The 21391-nt window shown below is 53.1% G+C and overlaps 2 protein-coding genes and 2 non-coding genes across 8 annotated transcripts in view; all 4 read left to right on the forward strand.

Moving 5' to 3' along the window:
* Window positions 1-3476: 3476 nt before the first annotated feature.
* ARL5C (ADP ribosylation factor like GTPase 5C) lies at window positions 3477-12645 on the forward strand. The gene is made up of 6 exons (XM_032163436.1): window positions 3477-3924; window positions 4502-4562; window positions 6782-6929; window positions 8297-8380; window positions 8904-9055; window positions 12597-12645. Exons 1-6 carry the CDS (start codon window positions 3879-3881, stop codon window positions 12643-12645), a joined length of 540 nt encoding a protein of 179 aa, XP_032019327.1. The 5' UTR covers window positions 3477-3878.
* Window positions 12646-15017: 2372 nt separating this feature from the next.
* TRNAC-GCA (transfer RNA cysteine (anticodon GCA)) lies at window positions 15018-15089 on the forward strand. The gene has a single exon. It is a non-coding gene; the product is annotated as a tRNA-Cys (tRNA).
* A 692-nt stretch (window positions 15090-15781) lies between these two features.
* On the forward strand, window positions 15782-15853 carry TRNAC-GCA (transfer RNA cysteine (anticodon GCA)). Its single transcript has one exon. It is a non-coding gene; the product is annotated as a tRNA-Cys (tRNA).
* A 743-nt stretch (window positions 15854-16596) lies between these two features.
* The window catches only part of PLXDC1 (plexin domain containing 1), an 87212-nt gene continuing 82417 nt past the window's right edge, over window positions 16597-21391 (forward strand). Inside the window, exon 1 of one of the 5 annotated variants that reach the window (XM_032163439.2) lies at window positions 16597-16666. Coding sequence is in view for 2 of the 5 variants with exons in the window: in XM_058445533.1 (XP_058301516.1) it covers window positions 18144-18219 (76 nt within the window). In the remaining 3 variants the exon portion in view is untranslated. Of the gene's footprint in view, window positions 16667-17136; window positions 17186-17569; window positions 18220-21391 lie in introns of those variants that run through there. The other 4 variants (XM_032163440.2, XR_009215256.1, XM_058445533.1 and 1 more) reach the window with 4 other exon arrangements.

A 21391-nucleotide genomic window follows, 5' to 3' on the forward strand; every position in this document is an offset into this window, starting at 1 on the left:
TTCTCATGCCTCGGCCTCCCAAGTAGCTGGGATTACAGGCATGCATCACCACTCCCGGCTAGTTTTTTGTATTTTTAGTAGAGACAGGTTTTTACCACATTGATCAGGCTGGGCTTGAACCTAGGCTGAGGCCACCATGGTCCAGGGACAAGGGGCTGTCCCAGTTCAGTATCTTAGAGAAAAATTTTGTCTTAGCTCCAATAATCTTTTTGTGTCCGGAGTTGGTTCCTGCTGGTGGGGTTCGTGGTCTCGCTGACTTCAAGAATGGAGCCGCGGACCTTCGCGGTGAGTGTTACAGCTCTTAAAGATGGCGCCGACCCAAAGCTTGAGCAGCAGCAAGATTTATTGTAAAGAGCGAAAGAATGCAACAGAACTAAAGCTTCCATAGCGTGGAACGGGACCCGAGCACATTGCCGCTGCTGGCTGGGAGGTGGCCAGCTTTTATTCCCTTATTGGCCCCGCCCATGTTCCGTTTCTGTCCTATCAGAGTGTGCTTTTTTCTTTTCCTTTTTTTTCTTTCTTTTCTTTTCTTTTTTTTTTTTTTTTTTTTTTTTGAGACAGAGTCCCACTCTGTTGCCCAGGCTGGAGTGCAATGGCATGATCTCGGCTCACTGCAACCTCCGCCTCCCAGGTTCAAGCAATTCTCCTGCCTCAGCCTCCTGAGTAGCTGGGATTACAGGTGGGCAGTACCATGCCTGGCTAATTTTTGCATTTTTAGTAGAGATAGGGTTTCACCATGTTGGTCAGGCTGGTCTGGAACTCCTGACCTTGTGATCCGCCCCCCCCCCCCCCCCCCCCCCCCCCCAAAGTGCTGGGATTACAGGCCTGAGCCACTGCACCCAGTTTGCGCTTTTTTCCAATCCTCCCTGTGATTGGCTACTTTTAGGATCCTGCTGATTGGTGCATTTTCCAGAGCACTGATTGGTGCATTTTCCAGAGCACTGATTGGTGCATTTTACAATCCTCTTGCTAGCTACAGAGCACTGATTGGTGTGTTTTTACAGAGTGCTGATTGGTGCATTTTACAATCCCCTTGCTAGCTACAGAGTGCTGATTGGTGCGTTTTACAATCCTCTTGTAAGACAGAAAAGTTCTCCAAGTCCCCACTCGACCCAGGAAGTCCAGCTGGGTTCACCTCTCATTGTCTTCAGAGAAGGTGCCTTGCTTTCCTTCTAAATCAGGCCTTCCTACTGTTTCTCAGAGGTGTGTGTGTGTTTGTGTGTGTGTGTGTGTGTGTGTGTGTGTATGTATGTATCTGTCTCTCCCTCTAGACCACAAGCTCCATAAAGACCCAGACTGGGAATCGGAGCAGTGGCTCCTACCTGTAATCCCAGCACTTTGGGAGGCTGAGGTGGGAGATTGTTTGGGTCCGGGAGTTGGAGACCAATGGCGAAGCCTACCTCTATAAAAAAAAAAAGAAAAAAAAATTAGCTGGGAGTGGTGGCTTTCACCTCTACTCCCAGCTACTCAGGAAGCTGAGGTGGGAGGATCACTTGAGCCTGGGAGGGGAGGCTGCAGTGAGCTGCGATGCTGCCACTGGACTTCAGCCTGGGTGACAGAGCAAGGTTCTGCCTCAAAAAACAAAACAAAACAAAAACATAAAGACTTGGACTGGATCTGTTTTGTCTACTTCATGTATTTCCTGGCTCATATTTGTCAAATGAATGAATGCTTCTTAAGATCCAGGTCCTGGGCCTCAAAATGGAGGCAGATCTTCTTGTCTGTTTTTCTATTTTCTTTTTTTTCTTCTTTTCTCTTTTAATTATTATTATTTTTTTTTTATCAGGCAGCTTCCGGAGCCAGAGTACGCTCAGAGAGATGCCCTCTCCTTGTCTGTTTACTGAATGTGTTTCCAGCTTGCAGAGTGTTACTTTCAATTCTGCAAAGAGGAGGTGGGGAGGGCAGCATGCACTAAGATGTTCCTCCCCCCATCCCCCTCCCCCCAGGAAACAGATGGTAAAATGCTTAAGACACTGCTGCTTCCCTCAGCACCCTCGGTGCCCCACCCCCCAGCCCAAGACTTGGCTCCTTCTCTCCTAAGGCTGAAATGCAATCAGCCCAGATGGGCTCTGGCAGTCAACTCTATCCTTCTAACTCTGGGCACCAAGCTGGGTGGGATGAAAGTCTGTATTTAGTGAGCTATTTTCCTTCTTCCTGCAAACTTCCCAGCCTTCCTCAAGCCTCTTAAACTTGTGTTCACATTCCTTTTTTAATACTCCAAGTGCCATTTCTCAGGCTGTAGCTTAACTCATTCTACATCAGTCTGATAGCAACACATTCCTCCTGTGTGCAGGGTTCTGGACCAGGCAGGGAGTGGTTGGGCGGTGGACGGGGGGGTCATATGCTGGTTAACAAGATGTGAATCCCACCCTCGGACTCACAGTTGATGGGAGGAAACAGACTTGCCCGTCTATAATCCCAGTGTAGGGAGAAGCCCCATGTGGCTGGAGAACCAAACTAGGGCTGGGGAAGCAGGTGGCTTTTACGGCAGGGCAGCTAATGGGTCTGAGGCATTCTCCTTTCTGAGAAGGTGAAAGGCACTCAAGGAGGAAATGCAGAAGTAAAGGCACCGTCAGAAAGAGCTGGGCATGTGTAGGCAGGAACCAGTAGATGCAGAGTGTCGGAGATAAACCTGTGAAGGCAGGTGGGGGCTGTTCGTGGAGGCTCTTGAATGTCAAGTGGAGACTGATCTGAATCCAGTGAGCAATAGGGAGCCATTGAAGGTCTATGAGCTGGGGGAGTTACAGACCCTGAGCTGTGCTTTAGGAAGGTTAATAGGGCCATGGACAGGATGCCCTGGGAAAGGAGAGGTAGAAGCAGGGAGACCAGTTAGAAAGTTGTTACCTTAATGGAAGGTCATTACCTTAGTGGAAGCTGTAGGAAGGCAGTGCAGTGGGGCGGAAGGAGCTGGCTCCCTGGTGTGTTGGCTGGATCTCCTGCTAACCATTCCTGCAGCCTGAGGGCACGTTGCCTTTTGGACTTTTCCTTTTGTTATCTGTTTTTTGTTTTTTTTCCCCCCCAGCTTAAGCAAAGAAAGAAATTCACAAGCAACAACAGGAAACTCCGCCTTCCATTCCCTCCTCAGGCCTGGCCTCCTGGTTCTCTGTTGGCCCATGTACTCCTCTGCCAGGTATCTGGGGCCTCTCTGCGGGGTCTCCAGCTGGAGGACCTCTCTTCATGCTCCATCCTTGTCTTCAGGCGCCCACTTTTGGGGATCAGGAAGCTGTGCCTGGGCAGTGGGTTTGTCTGTGAATTGTAGGAGCACCGATTTATCCTAGAAGTTGCCAAGCATCAAGGGGAGACCCTGCCCTTCCCCAGGGGAACGCACTGAGTGGGCCCACAAGACCCACGCTAGGGAACCGACTGCAGATCTGTGGAGGGTTGGAATATTCTCCCAGCTCAGAGAGGATCGGTGAGCCCTGTCTGTACTACACAGCTGGTAGGTACAGAAAGCGGGTCGCCTGGGGTTTTGCTTCAGTCTAATGCCCTAGACACGGCACTCAGAGGAGGGAGAGCTGGGATCCGGTTCCGCGCGCAGTGCTGAGTCTCCCCTGATTTGCGGTGGTGGAGCAGTCCACCTAGAGAACTCTGGAGTTTTCGCAGGGCGAGGGGGAGGGCTGGAGCCTGGAACCCCCATATCCCTTGCACCTCTCGGGCCCGGGACAGGCAGCACTTAGTCACTGGGGTGTCCATAGCGCCCGCGAAGGGCCAGCGTCCCAGAGGGTTCCCAGGTCAGGTTGGTGACGCGTGGGGTTTCCCTAACTTCATAGGCAAAACCTGCCAGACCCTCCCAGGGGGAACGGAGCTCCGAGGACCAGGGCCAACTCCGCTCCTGAGGCCGCTGAGCCTTCCTGCACCTGTCCGGCCCGGGAAGTGCCATGGGACAGCTGATCGCCAAGTTAATGAGCATCTTCGGGAACCAGGGTAAGGGGCGCACAGGGCATCCAAGCGAGCGCTTTGATCTCTCGCTCTCTTCTGGGATTCCTCTGATCTGTCGTCGGACGCACGGGGGGACCTCGGGCTCCGAGGGTCGTATATGGGCGCTCCTCGACTGCCCCGCGGCCTCCCCTGTCCCCGTCCCTGCCTGCTCCTCTTGGGTCCCCGCGCTTCGGTGCGCCCCAGGACGCAAAGCTGGGCGAGCCTCCTTTCTCCCCGCTAAACGGCGCCAGCGGCGGGGATGGGGGGCTGCTGCGGGTTTCCTGCGATTGTGACTTCGCGTTAGACTCTTTCTCCAGACACCGTCTCTTGGCAAGCCCAGAGGCGCCCTGGGCCTTTCAGACACTTTTCTAGAATGTGAAGGGAGGTGAGGGCTCAGCTGTCTTTTCCACCGTCCCGGAGTGGGGCAGGTGTCGGGGCTGGGTGGGAAGCAGACGCGGTACGGCGGGCAGAGGTCCCCAGCCTGCGGGGAGCGCTATCTCCTTCCTGGGAGGTCTGGTGGGGGCACACAGTCCCTCGGTCATCGGGTTTGGCCCTGACGCTGCCCTTCCTCCGATGCTTCCAGAGCACAAGGTTATCATCGTGGGACTGGACAATGCAGGAAAGACCACCATTCTCTACCGGTTGTAAGTGACTCTCGGGAGGGGAGGGTAGAGGGCTGGGCCTCCCACCAGACTGACGGGCATGGGGACCAATCACTGGAGCTCTTCCCTGGGTGCCCGGGCTCCTCTGTAGTCCGGAGGAGTGATTGGGCACGCTACTTGGACCTTCCTAGTACTGCGGCTCCTCGGTCTGGCATTCAAATCCTACACCGTACAGGCAACCCTAGCTCCCACTGCTTTCCTCCATCTTCCCGGGGCCCCTGTCAAACCCAGCTCCAGGCCTGCCAAGTGTCCCAAACTGCCTCCCTGCTCTTCGCTCCCTCTAGCAGCAGGTCCCTCCTTTCTCACCCGTCCCCGCTGCCAGTTAACTTTCTTCCCCTTCTTCAAACCCAAAGGCTCACTGAGGCTCTGTAGCTCCTGGTCTAGCAAGCCTGGCACATGTGGGTGGTGCTGAGTAAATACCGATCGCAGCTTTCCCCGATATTCGCTCTCTGGATGGCACCTCTCCCATTTTACAGCCTCCAAAGTACTTTACTTAGGAGAAGCTTTTCCATGAAAAAGTAATACATGTAAATGATTTTTAAAAATTATAAAGGAAAATTTCAAACAATGGAGGAATACACAGTGAAAAGTAAGTTTCCTTCTTGCCTGTAGCTCCTAGTTTTCCTCCTATTGTAATTTTGCGGTAACTTTTCAGAAGCATTATTTACGTATAAAAGCATGTGTATATTTTCTATGTCACTTTAAACAAAGCACCTCTCTGATGTCCCTCACTGTGTCTATCTCATTTTTCTAAACCCTTGCTTCTCAAAGTGTGGTCTACAGACCAGTCACATAGGAATCACCTGAAAGCTTATTAGGAACGCAAAACCATGGCCGGGCGTGATTGCTCACGCCTGTAATCGCAGCACTTTGGGAGGCCGAGGCAGGCGGATCACCTGAGATCAGGAGTTCAAGAGCAGCCTGGCCAACATGGTGAAACCTCATCTCTACTAAAAATACAACAACAACAACAACAAAGGGCTGAGCAAGGTGGCTCACGCCTGTAATCCTAGCACTTTGAGAGGCTGAAGCGGGTGGATCTACCTGAGGACAGGAGTTCCAGACCAGCCTGGCCAACATGGCGAAGCCCCGTCTCTACTAAAAAAATATAAAAATTAGCCGGACGTGGTGGCACATGCCTGTAATCCCAGCTACTCTGGAGGCTGAGGAAGGAGAATCACTTGAACCCGGGAGGTAGAGGTTGCAGTGAGCTGAGAATGCGCCACTGTACTCCAGCCTGGGCGACAAAGGGAGGTGGAGGTTGCAGTGAGCTGAGATTGTGCCACTGCACTCCAACCTGGGCGACAGAGAGAGACTACATCTCAAGAAAAAAAAAAAAGAAGCAAAACCGTGGCCAGATGAGGTGGCTCACGCCTATAATCCCAGCACTTTGGGAGGCCGAGGTGGGCGGATCACTTGAGGTCCGGAGTTTGAGACTAGCCCAGCCAACATGGCAAAACCCCGTTTCTACAAAAATACAAAAATTAGCCGGGCGTGGGGGCATGCGCCTGTAATCCCAGCTACTCAGGAGGCTGAGGCGAGGTTCAAGAATTGCTTGAACCTGGGAGACGTGATTGTACCTACACTCTAGACTGGCGACAGAGTGAGACTCTGTGAAAGAAAGAAAGAAAGAGAAAGAAAGAAGGAAAGAGAGAGAGAAAGAAAGAAAGAAAGAAGAAAGAAAGAAAGAAAAAAAAAAAAGAAAGGCAAAACCCTGGGCCCCAGCCCAGACTCACTGGGTCAGAATCTGCATTTTGACAAAACTCTCAGGTGATTCAACTGCATATGAAAGTTTGAGGAGGCTGGACTCTGTGGCTCATGCCTGTAATCCCAGCACTTTGGGAGGCCAAGGCAGGAGGATCTCTTGACAGGAGCCCAAGGTCAGGAGTTCAAGATAAGCCTGGGCAACACAGGCTTATATAGAAACCCTGTTTCTATAAAAAGAAAAAAAGAGATAAAGTTTGAGGAGCCTGCTCTAAGATGTTTCCCTTCTCTGGGGTCCAAGCCAGGGCAGGGCTTGGTCTCACTCCTGTCTTCATTCCCCAGGGCCCAGCACAGGGCCTGGCTCCCAGCAGGTGTTTGGTGAACCTGGGCGGACTTGTTCTGAGTTAGGTTCAGACTGCTTTGGGAGTAGAGCATTTGGGGGCCAGAGTTGGGAGTAGGCTGGACTGAGCTCTTGGTGACCACTCCTATCTCCCCAGCTTGACCAATGAGGTGGTCCATACGTGTCCCACCATTGGCAGCAACATGGAGGAGATCATTCTGCCGAAGACCCACTTCCTCATGTGGGACATAGTGAGACAGGAGGCTCTGAGCTTTATCTGGAACACATATTACTCCAACACTGAGGTGAGGAGAGCACCAGGGCTGAAGGGTCTCCAAGGCAGCTGTGTGATATCAGACAGTCAGGTAACCTCTCTGAGCCTTGGTTCCCCAACTTGTGAAATAGAGATTATAATGGTCGGTTGCTGTGGCTCACACCTGTAATCCTAGCACTTTGGGAGTCCGAGGCGGCTGGATCACCTGAGGTCAGGAGTTCGAAACCAGCCTGGCCAACATGGCGAAACCCCACCTCTACCGAAAATACAAAAATTAGCTGAGCGTGGTGGCAGGCACGTGTAATCCCAGCTGCTCGGGAGGCTGAGACAGGAGAACTGCTTGCACCTGGGAGGCGGAGGTTGCAGTGAGCCGAGATCGCACCATTGCAACTCTAGCCTGGGCGACAGAGCAAGACTCTGTCTCAAAAAAAAAAGTTTTATATATACATGTATATAATGATCTCCCTAAGTTGTTGTGAAAATTAAATAACAAACCAATATGTAATGTATATGTGTCAGATACTCAACACAGTGCAGTGCCTGCCTGTTAACGTGTTTGAGTACTTCCTGGCAGCTGCTGGCAGCTTTCTGTTTGATGCACTGGATGGGGTAGGCCCCTTCTCTCTAGGGGCCTTACTTTCTTACTCCAGCAGGAGTAGAATTCAGTGGTTTAATTCCTGGACCGAGACAGAGCTGGTTTCCATTTCCAGCACTGCTACTCACCAGCTTTGTGGTCAAGAGCAAGATACATAGCCTCACTGAGCCTCAGTCTCTTCATTTGTAAAATGGGGATACTAACAGTACCAAGTCCACAGGGTTGTGGTGAGGCCTAAATGGAGTCATGAACACCCAGTGCTTGTGTAGCACAGCCTCTGCCACACAGTCAGAGGTGTGCTATTCCCATGTCTGGATAGAAAAGACAATTACAGGCCACGTGTGGTGGCTCACTTGGTGGTAATCCCAGCACTTTGGGAGGTTGAGGCAGGCAGATGACCTGAAGTCAGGAGTTTGAGACCATCCTGGCCAACATGGCAAAACCCTGTCTCTACTAAAAATACAAAAATTAGCTGGGTGTGGTGGCACGCACCTGTAATCCCAGCTACTTGGGAGGCTGAGGTGGGAGAATCGCTTGAACTAAGGAGGCAGAAGTTGGAGTGAACCAAGATTGCACCACTGCACTCCAGCCTGGGTGACAGAGCGAGACTCCGCCTCAAAAAAAAAAAAAAAAAAAAAGACCATTATAATGGAAGCAGGGTGGTGAAATCTTGAGGCTGCATGCTTTCATTTCTCTGGGGCTGGCATCTGGGCAGTGCAGAGACCAGTGGGGAAACACAGTGGGCAGGAAACACATTTACCAAAGAGAAAGCCTGTCTCTCACGGCTCCCCTCTGCTGCCCAGTTCATCATCCTTGTGATTGACAGCACAGACCAGGATCGGCTGCTGACCGCTCGGGAGGAGCTATATAAAATGCTGGCCCGTGAGGTAAGCCTCCTGCAGTTGGGAGAGGGCCCAGTGGTACTAGCTGTGTGCCGTCAGGCTGGTCACTTAGCTTCTCTGAGATTCATTCCTGCTGTCCCAGTTTCTGAGAGCCTCTATACCAGCAGCATGGGGAGGGCTGGTTTGTGCCTGACAAAGGGCATCAATACCTTCAGTGCAATTGACTATAGAAGCCAGAGTTGCTGGTTCAAGTTCTAACTCCATCTTTCATTCACTGTAGGACTTTGGACAAGTGACTTCATCTCTCTAATCCTCAGTTTCCCCAAGTATAAAATGAGAAGGATCATCAATTCCCGCCTATGGGATTGTCATAAAGAGGCTTTCCTTGAGCTGCTGATGTCATTTGATGTGGTTGCTACCATTGTGGCAGGGCCCCCATCTCTGCCCCATCCGGGCATGGGCCTCTCTTGCTGGGACAGCTGGAGAGGGAGCTAGAGAGAGCCTGTGAGGCAGTATGAAGGAAGGCTGGGCGCTAGCAGGCTGACGGGCTGGGCTTCTCTGTCCACAGGCTCTGTGGGATGCTTCAGTCCTGATATTTGCCAATAAGCAGGACGTGAAGGACTCCGTGAGGATGGTGGAGATCTCCCATTTCCTTATTCTCAGCACCATCAAAGACCACTCGTGGCATATACAAGGCTGCTGTGCCCTCACCCAGGAAGGGTTAGTGGCTGCCCTACCTGGATCTCCAGGGCCTGGCTGAACCAATGGATGACTGACCATCAGAACCCTTCTCCTGCCTCTTTCCTGTGAGAATCTGGTTCACAGTTGGCTCCTGGGCCAAGCCAATTGGGCATCTCCCCACAGGTGAGATGTGGTGGGTAAGCCACGAGCAGACAGCATCCCTGTTCTCAGGGGCTTGTTCTAGTGGAGAATGAGGTAGCACTCCGCCTAAACGCAATAATCTCTCTCTTTTTTTTTTTTTTTTTTTTTGAGACAGAGTTTTGCTCTTGTTGCCCAGGCTGGAGTGCAATGGCACGACCTCAGCTCACTGTAACCTCCGCCTCCCACGTTCAAGCGATTCTCCTGCCTCAGCCTCCTGAGTAGCTGGGATTACAGGTGCCCATCACCACGCCTGGCTAATAGTAAAGAGGGTTTTCGCCACATTGGCCAGGCTGGTCTTGAACTCCTGACTGCAGGTGATCCACCGGCCTCAGCCTTCCAAAGTGTTGGGATTACAGGCATGAGCCACTGTGCCTGGCCGCAATAATCTTAGGTGCTGAGAAGTGATGTGAAGAATCCCACTGGTTACCAGAAATGGAGGGGAGAAGGATAGGTCTGATTTAGTTCTGGTGGTCAGAGCTGGCCTCTCCTAAGAGGTGACTTTTGAACTGAGACCTGAGTGAAGAGTAGGAGACGGCCACGGGGAGACCTGGGGAACAAGCCTTCCAGGCAGAAATCATTGACTTGCTCTGACCTTCAGGTTCTTATCTGTAAGGAAGAGGATCGTTATACCTCCTAGAGTTTCTGTAGAGTAAACGACACCATTCAGTACACAAATCTTTCTTGAGCACCTCCTTTGTGCCAGGTACTGTTCTAGGTACTGGAGAAACAGCAGTGAGCAAAACAGACAAAAATCCCTGCCCTCATGGAGCTTACTTTCCGGTAGGGGAGGCAGATTATAAACAAGAAAAATATATAGTCAGTTAGAAAATGATGGCAGGGCACGGTGGCTCATGCCTGTAGTCCCAGCAATTTGGGAGGCCAAGGCGGGCAGATCACCCGAGGTCGGGAGTTCAAGACCAGCCTGACCAACATGGAGAAACCCCATCTCTACTAAAAATACAAAAATTAGCCGGGCATGGTGGCCCATGCTTGTAATCCCAGGTACTCGGGAGGGTGAGGCAGGAGAAGCGCTTGAACCCAGGAGGCGGAGGTTGTGGTGAGTCAAGATCATACCATTGCACTCCAGCCTGGGCAACAACAGTGAAACTCCATCTCAAAAAAAAAAAAAAAAAAAGGTAAATGGTTGACCCAGGATTTGAGAAAACTTTTGGCAAAAGAAGACTCTGTTTTACAAAAAAAAAAAGCTACTCATGAGGTTGAGGCAGGAAAATCACTTGAGCCCAGGAGTTCCAGGCTGCCGTGAGCTCTGACCAGGTTGCTGCACTCCAGTCTGGGTGACATAGCAAGATCCTGTCTTAAAAAAAAAAAAAAGTGATAAATGATAAGGTGAATAAAAAGTAAGAAACAGAGATTGGGCCAGTATGATGGTTCATACCTGTAGTTCTAGCTACTGGAGAGTCTGAGGCAGGAGGATGGCTTGGGGCCAGGAGTTGGAGTCCAGCCTGGGGAACATATCCAGACCCCCATTTCCAAAAGCAAAAACAAAGAAAAGAAAAGGGAGAGTGGAAGTGTGTGGAGGAAATGTTGCAATTTTAAGTAAGTTATCTGACAAGGGACACTGAGCAGGTAGCTATTGAGTAATCACCTGGAGGATCTGAAGGAGCTGGGCCACGTAGAAAGGGCCTTACACCAGGCCTGGAAAATTTCCCTTTCCTCTTACCTGTCAAGTGGAATCATGGCAGGCTGGGCACACAGGTATCTTTTTTTGTTTGTTTGTTTGTTTTTTTTTTTGAGGCAGGGTCTCCCTCTGTCACCCCCCAGGCTGGAGTAGAGTTGTGCAAACATGGCCTACTGCAGCTTCAACCTCTTGGGCTCACGCGATCCTCCCACCTCAGCCTCCCTAGTAGCCCGGACTACAGGCGCACACCACCATGCTCTGCTAATTTTTGTATTTTTGTAGAGACAGGGTTTTGCCACATTGCCCATGGCTGATCTCAAACACCTGGGCTCAAACGATCCTCCTGCCTCGGCCTCCCAAAGTGTTGGGATTACATGAGTGAGCTACCACGCCTGGCCCAGGTGTGTTTTTTGAAGAAGGGGAGACTTTAGGCAAGTCAGTCCAAGACACCACACATTTCTAGCAGTGTCCTTGCCACCCTGTGGGTCAGGAGAACCCTCTTCCACAACCCACAGTCAGTTCAATCAGCATTTTCCCTGCCTTCCTTTCCCTCCCTTCCTCCCTCCTTCCTTCCCTCCCTTCCTCCCTCCTTCCTTCCCTCCCTTCCTCCCTCCTTCCTTCCCTCCCTTCCTCCCTCCTTCCTTCCCTCCCTCCCTCCCTTCCTTCCTTCGACGGCGTCTCGCTCTGTCGCCCAGGCTGGAGTGCAGTGGCGGGGTCTCGGCTCACTGCAAGCTCTGCCTCCCGGGTTCACGCCATTCTCCTGCCTCAGACTCCTGAGTAGCCGGGATTACAGGCGTGAGCCACCACGCCCGGTTAATTTTTAGTAGAGACGGGGTTTCACCGATCTCTGACCTTCATCCCGCCTGGCCTCCAAAGTCTGATTACAGGTCATCCCTGCCTTTTTTTTTTTTTTTTGCCAGGCTGGAGTGCAATAGCATGATCTCAGCTCACTGCAACCTCCGTCTCCCGGGTTCAAGTGATTCTCCTGCCTCAGCCTCCCAAGTAGCTGAGATTACAGGCATGCGCCAACATGCCCAGTTGATTTTTGTATTTCTAGTAGAGACGGGCTTTCTCCATGTTGGTCAGGCTGGTCTCAAATTCCCGACCTCAGGTGATACACCCGCCTCCGCCTCCCAAAGTGCTGGGATTACAGGCGTGAGCCACTGCGCCTGGCCCAATCAGCATTTTCTAAGTACCCCCCATGTTCCCTGTGCGGTGCCAGACCGAGGCTGAAGATGATAGAGAGATGACCAAGACTCCACCCATGCGCCGGAGTTGCTTACAGTCTAATGGGGGAACTTGCGTAGGGAACCTCTTTCTGGCACAGATCACCGTGAAGAATCCTTGCCCAGAGACACAGCTAAGGGGCCCAGCAAGGTGAGTCTCCAGGCTCCTTCCTTAGAGAAGCCCTCCCTGACTCTCAGGCATCCAGAGGCCTCTGTATATTTCCTTTATCACAGTATGTAATTATAGAATTATGTGTCTGACCATTTATTTAGTATCCATCTCTTCCACTAGACAGTAAGCCTCAGGGGCATGTCTACTTTTTCACCAGTAACTCCAGAGCCTTGCACAGTATCTGATGCACAGCAGCTACTCAAGTCAGTTCATCTCTGTTAATTGAATTATTGGATGTAACTTTGGTTCCTGCACCCAGTCCGCTTTGGGCAAGGGCTGGAGACTTGAAGGCCATCATTCTCTTGGGATAGGCCGACCCCTCCTGTTCCTTCCTCCCTGCAGGCTGCCTGCCAGGCTGCAGGGGATGGAATCTCAGGCCACTGCTAACTGATGTTCCAGTCTGAGGTCAACCAGAAACTTTGGGGTTTTGCATGGTCAACATGGGTGGAAAATCAAGTGGCTATTTATTACTTTTCTGTGGTTCTCTGGTGGGAGCAGTGGCTGCTATGGACAGTGAGATTGACACCATTCTCCCAACCCGTTGCTGAGAAGCTGGACTGCATACCTTGGATTCCTGCAGACAGCACAGCAGAATAAGTTGCTCCTCACTCCATGGCGGCAGGCATCCTTCTTGGAGATGTCAGGGAAATGTCGGATATGTTGCAGATTTAGGGAGTGGAACCCTCTCCCTCTCCTCAGCCCTCAATCTCTCTGTAGGAATAATGTGTGTGTGTGTGTGTTGGGGGGCAGATTAAGAGACCCCTGAGGCTGGGCGCGGTGGCTCACGCCTGTAATCCAGCACTTTGGGAGGCTGAGCCGGGAGGATCACTTGAGGTCAGGAGTTGGAGACCAGCTGGCTAACACGGTGAAACCCCGTCTTTACTAAAAATATAAAAATTAGCTTGGTAGTGGTGCACGCCTGTAGTCCCAGCTACTCGGGTGGCTGAGGCAGAAGAATTGCTTGAACCCGGGAGGTTGGAGGTTGCAGTGAGCCGAGATCGTGCCACTTCTGCACTCCAGCCTGGGCGGCAGAGCAAAACACCGTCTCAAACAAAACAAAACAAAACAAAACACAAAAATTAGCCGGACGTGGTGGCGGGCGTCTGTAATCCTAGCTACTCGGGAGGCTGAGACAGGAGAATCCTTTGAACCCGGGAGGCAGAGGTTGCAGTGAGTTGAGATCGCGCCACTGCACTCCAGCCTGGGCGACAGAGCGAGACTCCGTCTCAAAAAAAAAAAAAAAAAAGAAAGAAAAGAAAAAGAAAAAGACACCGCTGGAGTTGCTCTTCATTTCCTCAAACCTACCCCCACCCTCAGGCTTTTTAGCCCCTCAGCCATTTTTGTCCCATTCCCTTTGGGCAAAGGAGATTCTAGAAAGGTGAAGAGGGTGGGCTCAAGAGGAGGAGGGCGGAGGCAAAAACTGGAAGGGGAAATGGAGGAGGACAGGACGTCCCAGATAGGGACAGCCCTTTGCACTGCAGGGATTCCACTTCTCCTCGTCTTCCCATTCCCTCTGAGATGCTGACTCTGACCACAGCTCTTGGACTTTAAGCCACTCCACGGCATCCCCTTTACTTCCAGTGTCCTTCCAATGTGAATCCCACTCCTCCCAAATATACCAGATTTCTACAGGGGCTGCTTATTTTGTTTGTCTTTGTGTTATGATTATTTTGGTGTTGTTGTTGGAGTCTCGCTCTGCCGCCCAGGCTGGAGTGCAGAAGTGGCGTGATCTCGGCTCACTGCAACCTCTGCCTCCCGGGTTCAAGCGATTCTCCTGCCCCAGCCTCTCGCGTAGCTGGGACTATAAGCGCGCCCTGCTAATTTTTTTGTATTTTTAGTAGAGATGGGGTTTCACCATGTTGGCCAGGATGGTCTCGATCTCCTGATCTCGTGATCCGCCCACCTCGGCCTCCCAAAGTGCTGGGATTACAGGTGTGAGCCACCGCGCCCGGCCAGGATTTTTAAAAAATACTGTATTAGGATTTTTATAAGGCTGTAATAAATGCTATTGAAAACTGCTTACCTCTTATTTCAGCCTTCTCTGTCTGTTCCTCAAACTGGCTTTTGGTTTGACAGAAGGGGAGGAGCGACCCTGGGGTTGGAAAAGCCCAGGAGACAAGATGGAGATCCTGTCTGTTCATCTGTACATCCCTAGACCTGGGGCGGTCCTGGGGACAGTCCTTTTCTCAAGCCAGTCAGTGGACATTTGGGGGAGAGTCTAGGCACGGATATAGAGGACCCAAGATTCCTTTTTTTTTTTTTGAGACGGAGTCTCGCTCTGTCGCCCAGGCTGGAGTGCAGTGGCGCGTTCTCGGCTCACTGCAAGCTCTGTCTCCCGGGTTCACGCCATTCTCCTGCCTCAGCCTCCCGAGTAGCTGAGACTACAGGCGCCGGCCACCACGCCCGGCTAATTTAATTTTTGTATTTTTAATAGAGACGGGGTTTCACTGCGTTAGCCAGGAAGGTATCGATCTCCTGACCTTGTGATCCACCCGCCTCGGCCTCCCAAAGTGCTGGGATTACAGGCGTGAGCCACAAGCGTGAGCCACCGTGTCTGGCCCAAGATTCCTTAATCTAGTTGTTTTTCCGAAAGCGTGGCTATGAAGGAAGAACTCAGGAGTTCTAGCCATTCCCACTATATTTTGTGTTTTTTTTTCAATAGGTATCCTGATGCAACCCGCGGATTTAAAACTTTAAGGGAAAAATGAAGACCACACCCCTATTCCATAGAAATTTACTCTAATGAGAAGACAGCGGCGTGGCGGGGGTATAGCTCAGTGGTAGAGCATTTGACTGCAGATCAAGAGGTCCCCGGTTCAAATCCGGGTGCCCCCTCTGTACTTTGGAGTTTTGTTGGTCTCCGGAGGTCCCCTAAAGAGTTCCCGCACAGATGGAATGGGAGGGAGTCTCGGGCCCTGCCACCCTTTTTGCTTTCGCAGGCGAGTGAGGATGGAGTCCTGGCCCCTGCCAGTGGCTCAGCCTGTGTGTGTACCCAGGGTGGAATGCAATGCGAGTGAGGGCGAGGAGCTCCGGGCGGAACCCTGGAACACGGTGCGGGTGGCTCAACCTCGCAATGGCAGGGCGGAGGCGAGCGCACCCCCAGGTCAGCCTGGCCAGTGACCCCGACGGCTCTTTCATGGCGGGAAGGAGGCTGAGTTTCTAAGGGCTGGGCTGGGGAAGACAGGTCGGGAGAAGCCGCGTGAGCATGTGGGAGGGAGAAAGAAGCTCCGAGACGTGGCAAGGGGGCTTCTGCAGGCCAGGAGAGTGGGACGCCCCCGAAGTGAAATATTTCGAGAGACTTGTCCTTCCACACCCCAGGAATACATTTTCTTACACTGCCAGTGGGAATCTTCAGCTCAGAGCTTCAGGAAACAATCCCTGCTTCCAAGTGAGTAATTATTCTGGGAGTTGTATTTTTTCCATCTCTTGTAAACGTCTTACTCCACTTGCACTTCCCTTTGGGAACGCCACACAGCGCCTGCGCAGCAATAGCACTAAATGACTACCGGCGGCCGCTTGTCAACGGAGGGGGTATAGCTCAGTGGTAGAGCATTTGACTGCAGATCAAGAGGTCCCCGGTTCAAATCCGGGTGCCCCCTCTTTGACTTTTTCGAGATACTAAAGTTTGTCCCGGGTGTCGATTTTTCCTAAGCTGTTTGCTTTTACTCCTACTGGCAGACGAGGAGCAGTGAGGGACTGCAAGGAATTGGGGATTCAACAGCAGTGGCTCTCAAAATGTGGTCCTGGGACCAGCATCATTACCTGGGTACGCTCGGGCCTCATCCCAGACCTAGTGAACTAGAAACTTGAGGGCGGAGTCCAGAAATCTGTGTTTTCATATACGCTCCCCATCGCTTGATCCAGGAGTTGGAAGCTGCAGTGAGCTATGATGGCAGCACTGCACTCCAGCCTAGGCAACGTGCGAGAACCTGTCTCAAAAAACAAACAAAATACACACACACACACACACACAAACACACACACACACACCCTCCAGGTGATTACGATCTCAAGTTCAAGAGGCTTACATTAAAATTTACACATTTGCTTCCACTATTTACAAGTTTGTTTCAGCCTGAGCTCTTCTTGTAAGACAGACCATGAGGTACCCCAGATGGAGGAAGGTGCAAAGACGCCGGGGCTGGAGCTGGAATCCGTCCCGAGACTTCTCACCTTGACTTCGAGGAAGGCAGGAGGTTGGAGACAGGGGGTGGGCAGGCCCGGGAAAGAGGAAACTCGCAGGACGAGAGGGTTGTGGCTCGTCACGTGGCCACTTGAGGGCAGCAAGAAGCCGCAGCTGGAGGAGGGCAGCAGTAGCCGCAGCCTATCTGATCCTGTTTGAGAGTCCGCCAAGTTGGGATTTAAATTAGACATCAAGAAGAATTTACAGACCGGCCTTGCCTTGTTCCACGGTAAGGGGACATTGGGTTTAGGGCTGGAGGAAGTAGTCTCTGGGACTCTGGACCCGGCGGAAGGAGGAACCGGCGTTCTAAGAGATTAGAGAGACTTTAGTTGTTTCCTTTCTTAGGTGTTTTTTTTTCTTTTTCTTTTTTTTTTTAACCTCAGTGCCACGGAATCCGCCTCTTCCAGCCCACAGTGTACCTTCTGTCGCCACCCATATACCTCCTCCTGGAAAATTTCTCCAATGGCGCTCAGCGTTCGCACCCTTCCTCTCCGCGGTTTTCTAGTCCCTAGGCCCCAGCCCACTAGAAGCCAGGATGCCCCCTCACCCCGTCTCCCACTCTCCAGCGCCCCAGCTCCTTGCCGTCACAAGAATGAAGTAGGTCAGGGGAGGGAAGAGGCACCTTCGTGTCCTGACCTGATTCCTTGCCGTCTATTAAATATCCTACATTGCGGGTATTTTTATTCTGTCCTGGAAGAAAAAATGAAAAGATGATCCATCCCCAGAGCCTGTTAGAAGGTGGTGGCAGGTGGGATGAGCCATTTCCTCGTCTGGGGCTGGCTTGAAGTTTGATTGGGTCTGGCCCTGAGCAGGCCTGGGGGCCCCAGAGAGGCAGGAGGCCTGGGTTACCTACTCGTGGGAAGGGGTCCAGGCCGTTGCAGAGTAGGGGGTAGCCAGGCCCCCTCCACTCTCACGTCTGCTAGGCTTGGGGGGCAAATCGGTGCTGTAAATGGGGGGTGGAGGGATAAGGTGGAGTCATGGAAGGGGGGTGGGATTCAGGCCCCTCTTGGGGAGAAAAGCTGGGGGTCTTTGCTGCAGGGGGAGATTCCTGGGGGTGGGGGCTGGAGGACAAAGCATCAGAGACGCACCGAATTCCGAAGAACAGCTCAGGAAGTCGCAGAGCTTGGAGGAGCTGGGGGCGGGGGACAGGCAGGGGCCTGTGGCCCAGGGAGGGGGCGCCTGTCCCTTCCAGGGGTCCAGTCCCTCGGGCCTTCTCTCTGCAGCTTTCCCGGCGGAACGGAGGAGGGAAAGGGAGCCAGGAGCTCAGTGAGGAGCGCGGGGCGGCTGATGCTTCTAGGGGTTCTCTCAGCCCGAGGGGCTCCCGCCCTGTCCCCTACTCTGCACCCCTTGCCTTGGGAGCGGCTGCAGGAGCTCTAGGGGAGCGCTCCGGGAGGGCTGAGGGCAGGCGCCGGGAGAGCCCCCAACGACGCCGCGCCCCCCGCCCCGCCCCCTGCCCCAGCTCCCCCCCACCCCCACCGACCCAGCGGCCCCCCCAGCTCCCCGCCTGCTCCCGGAGGCCGCAGCCTCCCGCTCCGCTCGCGCTCTCGCCGCTCCTGCCAGCTCGCCCGGCCCCGCTCCCCGCCGCCTCCTCGCTGCCCGCGCCTCCGCCAGCCCCGGGGACCGCGCGGCCGGAGCCTGAGCCAGCGCCCCCTCCCTCCTCAGGGCCGGGGCAGCAAGCAGGCCGGGGGCAGGTCCGGGCACCCATCATGCGAGGCGAGCTCTGGCTCCTGGTGCTGGTACTCAGGGAGGCTGCCCGGGCGCTGAGCCCCCAGCCAGGAGCAGGTAGGACTGGCCGGAGCCGGCCCGGGTGGGCCGGGGGCGGGGAGGGACGGGCAGGCAGGTGTGGGCATGGGCAGGTGTGGACGGCCTGGCGATATCCGCGATGGGGGGCATTGTCCGCAGGAGGCCAGGAGCGCTGTGGGCTGTGGGCAGGTGGATAGGCACCCCACTTTCCCAAACACATAGGGTGTGTGAGTGACGGTGGAGATACCGATGCCCGGACCTCTCCTTCCCCACTGGAAGGATACTGGAGGGACCTTAGGAGAGGGGGCTCTGTGGCCATGGGCTCTGAAAGGGGACAGCGGGAGAGTCATCAGGACTCCTGATCACCCCAGGCAAGACTGAATTCTGATGAGATGGGAGCCTGGGGAGGCCCCTGCCCCAGCCATGCCTTCTTTTCCTCTTCTCTGCCACACCCCCGACCCCAAAGCTGATCCATGCTAGGGATAGGTGGGAGCAGCCAGGGGGATGGTGGAGACACAGCGTCTCTCCCTGGGAAGGCAGTAGCCATTCGGTCACCTTCCCTTGCCTATTTGGTGTCAGTAGAGAGGCAGTGGGCCCAGGAAGAAGCAACTTGCTGCTCCTGCACCCCTAGGCTCAAGGGTCCCCCTCCTCACACCTGCTCCCATTTGCCCTGGCAGCCTTTGGCTTTCAGCTACTCTGGCTCTAGATGGGGCGCTGGGGTAGGGGGTGGAGGGAGGTGTCCCATTCTGCACACTCCTCTTCCCCGCTACCAGTTCTCCAAACTCATCTCTCCCACCTGGAAGTCCTTTCTGAGATCTACCTGGAATCCCTCATGGTATAATTCTCATAGTCTCTGTTTTTCCCTATGCACCTAGGCTTTCTCTGGGGTTGGGGAGATGGGTAATTTGCAGCCTGGCCCCTCGATAGAGATGATTAAGAAGATAGAGACCTGTGCATCATTGGCATGGGTGCCCCTCAGGTGGGGTGAGGGAGGAGGGGCTGTTGAGGCGAGTGCTGTGGTTGACCTGCTGTGTCTCAGGGGTGTGCTGGCACCAGGCACAGTGGCAGTGGCAATGTTCTTGACTTTAATGGTCCCAGCATGTAGCTGAGACAGACCTGGGTCCCTGTTGAGAAGAAGAGTATGTGGGGGGTGGGAGGGGAATGAGGCTGACAGTGGGAAGTGTGGGCAGAGGGCAGTGGAGCTGACGTGCCGAGAAGCTGCTGGTGAGAACCACCAATTTTCAGGGAAACCACACAGAGGGTGGCCAGAGACATGGCTTCTAGTCCCGCCATCTCACTTGCTGTGTGACTTTAGGCAAGTTACTTTCTCTCTCTGGACCTATTTTTGCATTTATAAAGTGAGGCTGTTGGCAAAATCTTTGACTCTTGTGTGTGGAATAATGAAGGATCTTTTATAATTGCCTTTCCTTTTCATATTTGTTAGGATCTTTATGGGTAACTGATACTTTTAAAAAATCAAGGTAAACAGGCCAGAGTTGGATATGTTATGAATAATTTCTGGGATCCTTTGAATCCTCAGCCTGGGGTGATCTTCTGAACTCTGGGTGTAACAGAGTTTATGAGGGGAGGATCTGAACCTTTGGCTGGATTGGGTGAACCATGGAGAGGGCTGGGGAAGGGGGAATTGGGAGGTACCAAGGATGGGCTGGGAGATAGTGGCCAGACCCTGGCCTGGCTGAGGGTGGCCCCTTCGGAGAAGGGTCGGGGTAGTAGACGGTTGAGGAGACCAGGAAGAGAGGGGCAGGCAGAGACTTGAATCACTTCTGTAAGTAGAGGCCACCCTATCTTCTTGGCTTGGCTTTGACAGAGATTGAGCCAGGAGAAATGCACTTTTTCTGCAGCAGGAGGGATTGAGGTTAGACTTAAGGAATCTGTAAGAAGCCAGAGGCGGCAGCTGTTGACTCCCAGTCTGGTGCCCTTTTCCCAGGCCAGGCGGGATTTCACAGGCAGGAGGACCTATGAGGAGGAAGCGGGTGTCTGGGGAGGCCAGATATAGGAGGAGGACATTCTGGGGGAGAGTTGCTAAGGAGGGGCAGCCTGACCTGATTGATGGCAGAGTCCTTGTGACCAGTGGAAGGGCAGCCGGGAGCAGGACCTGAAGAGATGCTGGCATCCTTCCCCAAGGGTCTGGGTTTGCGGGGCTGGTGGGGCACCTTGGAAAGTAGCTGAGATCTCCCCTCGTTCCTGATGGACAGGCTTGTTTGGTAGAGCCTTGAAACCTCATCTGTCATTACAACAGCAGCAGCAGAGAGATGAGTGGCCCAAAGATAGAGTCAGACAGCAGGGGAGACCAGGCTGACAGACAGGAAGATGGCCTTGGGGTGCAGAGCGGGGGCCAGGGGAACCGACAGTCTGGTCAGATGGAACCAGAGGTGCGTATGATTGCGTATGACAGATAAAGAAGAGGCAGCGAGAGTTGGCATCCTGGCCTGGGAGTCCTGCAGGAGGCCAGGCTCAGCACCAACCACTGGTGACCCTGACAGCTCCCTCCTTTCTCTGAGGAAGGTCTCCCCGTCTATAAAATGGGGGCTTGCACCAGTCATGGTGGCTCATGCTTGTGATCCTAACACTTTGGGAGGCTGAGGTGGGAGGTAGCTTTAGACCAGGAGTTTGAGACCAGCCCGGGCAAAATAGTGAGACCCCACCTCTATAAATGATTTAGGCCAGGCAGGGTGGCTCATGCCTGTAATCCCAGCACTTTGGGAGGCCGAGGCGGGCAGATCACCTGAGGTCAGGAGTTTGAGACCAGCCTGGCTAACATGGTGAAACCCCGTCTCTACTAAATATACAAAAATTAGCCAGGCATGGTGGCGCATACCTGAAATCTCAGTTACTCTAGAAGCTGAGGCAGGAGAATAGCTTGAACCCGAGAGGCAGAGGTTATAGTGAGCTGAGATCGCACCACTGCACTCCAGCCTGGCCAACAGAGAGAGACTCTGTAAAAAAAAAAAAAAATTAAAATTAAAATTAAAAATTAGCTGGGCATGGTGGTGTGCGCCTGTAGTCCCAGGTACTCGGAAGGCTGAGGCAGGAGGATCGTTTGAGCCCAGGAACTGGAGGCTGCAGTGAGCTATGATCATGCCACATAGTGAGGGCGGCATAGCGAGGTCCCATCTTTTTTTAAAAAAAGGAGGGAAGGAGGTTGGAACAGATTGTCTCTAGGGCTCCAACAACCTGAGACTAAAATGTG

The sequence above is a fragment of the Hylobates moloch genome, unplaced genomic scaffold (assembly GCF_009828535.3).
Source record: "Hylobates moloch isolate HMO894 unplaced genomic scaffold, HMol_V3 SCAFFOLD_10, whole genome shotgun sequence".
NCBI classification, from domain to species: domain Eukaryota; kingdom Metazoa; phylum Chordata; class Mammalia; order Primates; family Hylobatidae; genus Hylobates; species Hylobates moloch.

What these genes read in the sequence shown, in the direction of transcription:
- ARL5C (XM_032163436.1), top strand. Translation starts at nt 3,879, where the DNA reads ATGGGACAGCTGATCGCCAAGTTAATGAGCATCTTCGGGAACCAGG. An exon ending in CATATTACTCCAACACTGAG is followed by an intron (nt 6,930 to 8,296) that starts GTGAGGAGAGCA and finishes TCTGCTGCCCAG; the next exon opens with TTCATCATCCTTGTGATTGA. An exon ending in ATAAAATGCTGGCCCGTGAG is followed by an intron (nt 8,381 to 8,903) that starts GTAAGCCTCCTG and finishes CTCTGTCCACAG; the next exon opens with GCTCTGTGGGATGCTTCAGT.